This window comes from Thunnus maccoyii, chromosome 9, assembly GCF_910596095.1.
Source record: "Thunnus maccoyii chromosome 9, fThuMac1.1, whole genome shotgun sequence".
Classification (NCBI taxonomy): domain Eukaryota; kingdom Metazoa; phylum Chordata; class Actinopteri; order Scombriformes; family Scombridae; genus Thunnus; species Thunnus maccoyii.
Window position 1 is genome coordinate 16,961,476 of NC_056541.1, and position 8,418 is coordinate 16,969,893.

The following is an 8,418-nucleotide window of genomic DNA, read 5'->3' on the forward strand; positions in this document are numbered from 1 at the left end:
GCATTATTTTCATTACCACAAGACAACCTCAGTGAAAATGGTGCTTTTGGGGCCCCTGAGGGTCTGAGGAGTTGCCTGGTTGGTAATTCAGCCATTGTTAAAATCTCTCTTTACCCATTTAGTCATTTTTGTTTTGTATTTTTTGTCCCTTAAATGAATGGCATCACTGTAGTCAAATTGTAAACATTGTTGACATTTACAGTACCAGTCAAAAGTTTGGACACATCTTCCCATTCACCTGAATGAGAAAGAGTGTCCAGACCTTTGACTGGTACTGTATGTGTTTTTTTTCAAAATAGTTACCACGATTTACAACTGCATTGACAGGCTGTTTTTTTTCACATTGGATTGATCAATTATATGTTTTAAAGAGTGATCATTCAAAACGAAGGCCTTAATTCAAATATGAGTTATGCTTAATTCACTGGATAATAAATCTACAGAAAAGTATGACAGCCCCAGAGCCTGTTGCCTTGGTCCTGTGTATTGCAGTTATTACTGTTATTTACTTTAATAAATTTCAGTTTGTTACTATATCTCTCTCTTTTGTTGTGGCTCATGAGCTGGTCATAACAAAAGAAAACTCTTTTAGGACCCCTTGTTTTAAAACGTATGCAGTTAATGATGTGGAAATATGATCTACTACAACACTCCTTTAAAAGAAGAGAACACACAGTATCTAGTGAAAATATTTTATTTTTTCTGTTCAATGAGTGTCAGTTCAGGAATTAAAATTGCTGCTGACATGCAGATGTGTCCATCATTATATGTTCACATACAGTCTATGATCACTGGTTCTCCATTACAGAGAGAGGTTTGTTAGAAAATATCCCAGTTAACATCTTAATTGACTGCAAATGAACAACAGTGCTACAACCCACGAGGACAAACAAGCCGCATTAAAGCTTAACACCTGTTTCCATTACAGCTAGAGAGAAGCCCATATATCTGGCAGGGGGACATGGTTGGCTTTATCCCAGAGAAAGACACCGGCGCCAAGGCTGCACACTGAGAAGTGCAATCTACTGTATGTAAGGCTGCCAGCCAGCTCGTCAGTAGTAAATACAGCGTGTGTGGTGTATTGGAATGTGGGCCATTTCTTTGTGGTGCTGCTTGGCGTAAGGCCACAGGTAGAAGTCGATGATTGCTGAGTTGATGTTGCAAGTCTGTCCGTCTCTCTCCTTCACCAGCTTGCAAAGACGAGCTTTGATCAGCTCCACAGACCAAATCGAACAACCTCTGATCTCAACCTCTCTCCTGTCCCCTGAACTCAGCAGCTCACCTGAGAGACAGGAGACAAACACATATATGCAGCATGGTTATAGCTTACTGTTCTCAAGCCGTTCATTTCATCAGAATCAGAGAAACACAGTTCTGTCTTACCATTCTTCAGCGTCTGCATCAGTGTGTCGGAGTATCGTAGCGCGCCGAGGTACACAAGGGCCTGAGGGACCCTGTAGTCTGCGAACATGGTGAGCCAGTCCATGCTAATGATATCGCCCTCTCCTCTGGCCGCCATGACGCCCCAGAAATCTGCCACCAGGATCTGAGCTCGCTTGTAGAACGAGATTCTCTTCCCCTGAAACAAACAAGAAGTCATCTCTATACTCTATACTAACTCATACTGTACAGTATGTGTGGTCTTCATTTGTTCATAAGTCATTGTTATTAATTAATAAACAAATGATCTATCACATAAGTAACATAATGGTGACATAATTTTTGCACAAAGAGTTTAATGTGACTATATAATATGAGGAGGACATGGGAGATCTTGCTGCACTGTCTTTGGCCAGGAGGTGGAACTCTCACATCACAAGTTCTCCATTTCATATGCTAAACGATCAGTGCATAGATGTATCTTTGATCACATATTTCTATATGCTTTAAATGTTTTTAAATTGGGAATATGAATAAGAAATATGTTCTTCGACTGTACATAGATTCATTTAATTCACCCCTTTCTCACACTAACAATGGATTTCGGGTGTAAAATGGAATTCATTCTTCAAAATTAAGAAGTTAAAAAAGCATTTTTTGGAAGTTATAGTTCAACATGTTTGTAAATGGAAACCTATCCAACCAGAAACTATAATTGTTTTTATATCTGAGATGCAGTAAATGTTTTAATCATTAACTGACAAAATGAAACAACTAACAACTAACTAAACTAAAACTAAATGTTGTTTTTTTTTTTAACAAAATCATTAAATCCTGAATGTTTGTGAGAAAATTCCTTTTTTTTTCAGACATTTCCAAATGTAAAATGTCAGAATCATCCCACTACAACTCTAACCTCAAATGTAGCTTCATCCCTGTAGGAGGGAATCTTTTCCACAATGAGCTCCACCATCTTCCGGGCGTCGTTCCCAGCTTGGCTGATAAAACTCCGAAAGCTTCCGCCGTGTTCCAGCAGCACGCGGCCGCCTTCAGTCAGCACCTTGTTAGACAGAATCAGTATGTGATGTGTTCAGATTTAACAGCGATGATGAGTAGGAGGTTAAGAACTGCATACTTTCAATGAAAACTGAAACAGGTAATAATGTAACACTAATGAACAAAATAATGATATGAGCTCATTTTGGTGTTCAAAAATCTGATAAAATCACCTAATTTGTAAAGAAACAGCACGTGAGGATTCAATTTCATGTATTATTTTGACTTTTATGAATAACAATATGCTCACACACAAAGACAGACACAAACACACGTGAACACGGCTCTATATGAATATACATAGGACAATATAATCTCAGACACATCATTTACCAAGTAGGAATGTGACAGTATGTTAGGTTTCAATTCAATGTACCTTCTGTGTCCAGAAACGACTGCATTAATCAGAGAGATGAGATGATACATCCTGTTTTTCTCACCACATCTGTTTGTTTTCACAGTTCCGCTTTATATTACAGCCTACAACGTAGAGCGTAATTATTCTCTGTTTACAGTTTAATTATTTGTGAAATTTTTAACTACTGGGTACCTATTCTAATATTACGGAGTAGAGTACTGAGCAACAAAGCTGTAGGTTCTTGACATTTACATAAAATCGATCATCTGCCTTATTGGCTGTTAGATGGACACTTCTGGTTTTCAGTTCAGATGTATTTACTCTCGAACCCTCATCATAAATAAACTTTACTGTACTGCATAACAACACTCTGTGTAACAACAGTGTCAATCCAAATAAACCTGAAGTCACCTGATTACAGTGTTGTACCCCATAAATAGGCTTACATTTCAACATACACAGTAACATATAGGCTATAGGTTCCCCACAGTATGTTTCTTGCAATACTCTCTATCCTCGACCTCTGTTTGTTCCAAAGAAAAACACAAATGTAATCCACATATTACATATTACATATTCAGTAAGTACCCCAAACTTATCCTCCTTGTTCTTTTCTTTACCCCTTCAGTGTTAGTAAGCAGAATATGTTGATTTTGAAATCTCACTCATTACCCTGACAGCTTTGTCGCTCAGTAATGGTCAAGTTAATTCAATCAATCAATCAGACTTTATTTGTACAGCACTTTTCATACAAATACAATGTAACACAAAGTGCTTTACATAATTTAAAACAATACAATCCCCCCCCATCCACGCACAAAACAATAAGTCACCATGTCATAAATAAAGGACTCAATAAAAACAGGAACTGAAGAAACGCTATCATAACTCTCATGAATTTGCAATGAATAAACATCAGAGGTAGGATAAAAATGCAAAAATTCAGAATAGCGAAATAATAAAATAATACAACTGTATATATAATAACTGTACCCCATAATAATAGTTGAGTTGAAAGTTGAAAATACTTTAAGTATAAATTCTTTGTAAATTCCCAGATTGTTACCCCCCTTATTCCCCAACTTCACATCTTACATGTACAACTTGTACTTCCAGATATCTGTACTGGTGCAAAAACTTTAGTGTAAACAGAGAATAATTAGACTATGCATTGTGGGCTGTAACAAAACAAAAAGCTGCTTTTGTTTTGAGCTACATAACTGCTTTAAAGCCTCTCTAAATTGGTTCACACAAAAGTCAACCTTGCTTCATTTCAGAAGTGTCAAATATTACACTTGAGTAAAGTGTTAAACAGAAAGTGGCACAATGTCAGACATACTTTTCATTACTGCATTGAAAATGACACAATATACAATCAACAGAATACAATTTTTGACGATTGTTAAATCCCTAGTACAACGGACATTAACATGACAGTGTTCGAACCTGGTGACGCTCCTGAAGCATTGGCATGGGCGTTTCATTGTCTGATCGAAGGACACGTCCCAACTCCTCCACACTCATGTGAGAGAAGTACTTCGGATCCGTGATGGGTATGCCTGTGGAATGAAGAGAAGTAACTATTTATCTTTAGATAATAACTACTGAATAGAAAAAGGACACTCAAGGCTACTAAGTTACAAAGTTATAGCATGCTATAATAACAGGAATATATCCACAGCAGCCATTTCTCACAAGAGGCTCAAAAGACATAATTTGTTCTGATCTCATGCTGCCAACCCTTGAGATTCACACTCTGTAGCAAAACTACCTGTACTTTTCTCAGAGAATCTCTTGTAATTATAAAGGCCACAGCGACCACACATTGAGAGCACTATTCCATATGAGACATAATTGATTCATATCCGGAGTCAGTCACGCTAATTATGAATGATGCACAGACGCATGCAGAGCTACAAGCAATTTCCCAGCAGTCCAAGTTCAAGTAAAGGGCACATACACAATAATTGGCAATTGTGGTGCACAACAAAAGCATCCAGAATAGAAGAACAAAAAGAGACATCAAAAAGGGCTTGAATATACTATGTATCTACATGTATTTCTCCAGAGATGAAGCTAACAAGAGGGATAAATCAATCAAGAAAAAGGCAAAGATGTCATGTAACATTGTCAGTGTTTGGAGTTACCTTTTTTGTTCGACAGTCATAGTGGAAAACATTTCTATCACCCAGGTTGTTTTGTTTTGCACTGATTCAAATTCAAACAACAGCTAAAAAACATCACCTCTATTTTGCACTAAGGAAACGGTGGTCAGATGTTTTTGCAGCTAAATCAATTTCCAGCTAAGCAAAATGCTACATGTTATTTTTACCCTGATCTGAAGGCACTCAACTGAAAAAACAAAACACTTCAGTGTTCAGTTCAAACCTTGATATTCTCACCTTCCTCCATGGCCCTGGTTATGGCCGCACACAAGGTCATGTAGCCTGTGTAAGTGGTGCCTTTATACGTCACCTCACACTGCTGAGTTTCCTTCTCTGGCCAAAAGGAGAAGTTCATGGTGTCCACCACAAACACCCAGTTCAAAGCCTGTAGAGTTCAAAAACACACAAATTATCAAGACAGAAGAAAAACTGGCTGGAAATCTGTGAGTTCTTACCGAAGCCCCTAAAATGTGGGACGGACACTTGTGAACACTGGAAACTCAAGATGAAAACATTCAATTCACCAGTTGTCGTCTTTAATATTTATTTATGTGATGTCTTAAAAGTGAACTGATTAATAATTCACTTTTAAGATGTAATAACAATATTTTCCATTATTGGGCTTTTGACTAACTCTTGGCCAGTTTTCATTAGGATATGTAAATCACAATATTTAATTTTATCTGTCATAAGAAATGATTAATTATCTGTAGGGGGTGTAGAAAAACATGAAGTAAAGTGAAGCAAATCTGAATCCATCTTGTCCATATTGTTGGACAGAGTGTCAATATTAATTCTGAGGCCCCTGTCATTCATTCATACATCCTGTTCATTTCCACTGAACAAAATATTCAATGTTTACTACTCATGTATACTGATTCATCTCTCTGCTGACAGACTCCCCTGGTCAGAGGTCGGTGCCGGGGCCAACGGATTTGCCTTCTTCCAGCCACTGGCAGTCAATTCATCACTGTGTCTGAGAGTGTAGAGCATCTCTGCCGCTTTCTGCACTCCCTCCTCCTCCACAGACACATCCAGACTCCGCTCTGCTACAAACTGGCCAGACTCACGAGGATACAGGGGCGGCTCCATGATGGACACTGTTTGGAGCAGAAACAAACCTGAAGGGACACATGTAGGCATAAATACAAATAAATACGAATACACATATGAAATGCTGCAGTGTTACATCACTTGTCAAGTCTGGTATTGTTTCCCAGCACTCTCCAGATTCATTTACGGAGATAACTATGAAAGTAATTAGCCTATTCAGATACAAAATACATTTGTGGTTGTAAATAAACCTACACAGTCCATGTTTTAATCAGAGAAATTAAGACTTCAGGCATACATGGGTGGATGCAGAGGGAGTGTGGACGCCAGTGCCCTTTTCATATTGAAACACCAATATCCGACATACATCTCTGGGGAAGTGCCATTTTAAAGATTATTCCTCTGCCTTATTAGATAATTCCGAATGAAAACTAATAAATGAGGATGACAGAATTCACTCTGCACCATGTAACTGAGGTTCTGCTCTGAAACAAAGCAAGAACAATTCCTGACATATTTCAAACCAAAACATTGCATGGCACAGAGCTCATAGAGTAACACATCTATATCCGCAGTGATCTCGGTGCTTTGGGATTTGCTCTTAAAGGACAGGTTCATCAGTCTGTCTTAAAACAACAGTCAGGTGTCCATATGAACACTAAAAGAGGTTTTCCTTGCTGTAATCATTCCTCCTGTTCATACCAGCTATTAAAAGATCCCATTCAAATGTGTTTTCAATGTAAGTGACGGGGGACAAAATCCACAGTGTGTCCACACAGTCATTTTGTGCAAAAATGCATTTGAAAGTTCATCTGAAGCTTATATGAGACTTCAGCAGTCTGAGTTAGTCATATCAAGTGGATATCTGCCACGTTTACAGTGTTTTTAGCATCAAATTCCCTCTTTTATGTTTACCTGTTGAGTTGCTGTGGAAGTATAGTAACAAAAAGAGGAACTTTGACACTAAATGGACTGTAATGTTGAAAGATATCTATTTGATCTGACTAATTTGGGTGGCTGAAGCTTCATATTAGCTTCAGATAAACTTTTAAATACATTTTTGCACAGAGGGAGGCTTGTGGATTTTGGCCCCCATCACTTACATTGTAAGTTCATTATGAAGGGACCCTCTAATGGCCAGTATGAACAGGAGGAATGATTGTCACAAGAAAAACCTGTTTCAATGTTCCTTTGAGCACCTGACTGTTGTTTTAAGACTTCAAAAATTATGAACCCATCCTTTAATATAAAACCTGGATGCCACACATCCTGTATCACTTATCTTGTGCAGGCTCTGTATAACTGAAAGTAGAGTGCAAAAACATAAAAGCCCTGCACACACAGCATAGCAGCACCTCTGACCAAACCCATTATTAAAAGGGGGAAAAAACTAAATTATGTCCTTCTCTGTCTACCTCTAAAAGCCGCCCAGTCTTGTCCATCTACCTGAAGTGTCCAAAGGCTCTGTTAATGATGTGTTCCCTATTAGACTGCTATTAGGGCACTATGACGCACATAGTGGTCTACTGAATTAAATTCATTTTCTCACTTCTTTCTGTAGTGAGTCACATGATTTACTCCCCACTCTGAAACACAAAAATTGGTTTCTTTTCTAGAGAGAGTACCATTGTCCTTGGGTCAATCACAAGCCTCGCTATATCACGTCATTGCTGTTCATTGAAAAAAACTCCATGAGCAAAGTGCATGTAGGAATTGATTGTAAAAGTCTATTCACGTTGACTTTGTCCTCCACAGGCGCTACTTCGCTTTCACGCTGCGGGCCAACCATGCACGTTTATCCGATACAAAATTCATGTTCAGCACAGCAGTAACCGGCGTGTTTATTCGCACATAAGCAAATGCTTTACTTAACTTACCGAAAGCTGCATGCAGAGTGTGTTCAAGCTCGTGCTCTGTCGCTTTCCACTACCTGTTTTCAGCTGTTGACCAATCAGGGCCTCCCTTGCGCGTCCATCATAGGCTGATAAACCAATCATAAAGAAGCCAGCTGAGGACACCCGGAAATAAGTATCCAGTTCTGAATATACAGAAAATAATTGTGTAAATATGATATTGTGTATGATGTACGCGGGCTGAACCGTAATGGCATCATTTTAGAGGAGTGGAGTTCATCAAATTAATCCAAGGTCTACCCAGTGCACGTGCATTAACATGACGTTTGTCCTACCAGGTAAGCGTGATAGGTAATGAGCCTTCTGTAATATTAGTTAATGAATAGACTACATGTCTAGAAAAATAGATAACATTTTAGCAAAATATGATTGGTTGATGAATCGACTAGATGTGTGTATATATATATATATATGCAAAATGCAAGCAAAAATGCCATGTGCTAGCTAGTTTAGCTTCTTTAATGTAAAGATTTGCCTCTTTTCTTCATCATAC

The 8,418-nt window shown here is 38.3% G+C and overlaps 1 protein-coding gene across 3 annotated transcripts; it reads right to left on the bottom strand.

Annotated features, from left to right (window-relative positions):
• Window positions 1-678: 678 nt before the first annotated feature.
• Window positions 679-7,988, bottom strand: c9h9orf64 (chromosome 9 C9orf64 homolog). Of its 3 annotated transcripts, none has more exons than XM_042421317.1 (7): window positions 7,890-7,988; window positions 5,863-6,080; window positions 5,197-5,344; window positions 4,241-4,353; window positions 2,297-2,440; window positions 1,384-1,579; window positions 679-1,282 (listed from the first exon to the last, which is right to left on the bottom strand). In XM_042421317.1, exons 2-7 carry the CDS (start codon window positions 6,049-6,051, stop codon window positions 1,053-1,055), a joined length of 1,020 nt encoding a protein of 339 aa, XP_042277251.1. In that variant the 5' UTR covers window positions 6,052-6,080; window positions 7,890-7,988; the 3' UTR covers window positions 679-1,052. The 3 variants fall into 3 exon arrangements, with proteins under 3 accessions (XP_042277251.1, XP_042277252.1, XP_042277253.1); XM_042421318.1 differs by having other exon boundaries at window positions 5,863-6,059; window positions 7,890-7,986; XM_042421319.1 differs by lacking the exon at window positions 7,890-7,988 and having other exon boundaries at window positions 5,862-5,942.
• Window positions 7,989-8,418: the final 430 nt, after the last annotated feature.

Bases quoted from the DNA above. Each gene is read 5' to 3' on its own strand.
- c9h9orf64 (XM_042421317.1), bottom strand. From the start codon at position 6,051: ATGGAGCCGCCCCTGTATCCTCGTGAGTCTGGCCAGTTTGTAGCAGAG. The intron at 2,441-4,240 runs GTTCGAACACTG...CTGTCTAACAAG, and splicing joins TGCTTCAGGAGCGTCACCAG to GTGCTGACTGAAGGCGGCCG. The intron at 1,580-2,296 runs GTTAGAGTTGTA...TGTTTGTTTCAG, and splicing joins GGGATGAAGCTACATTTGAG to GGGAAGAGAATCTCGTTCTA.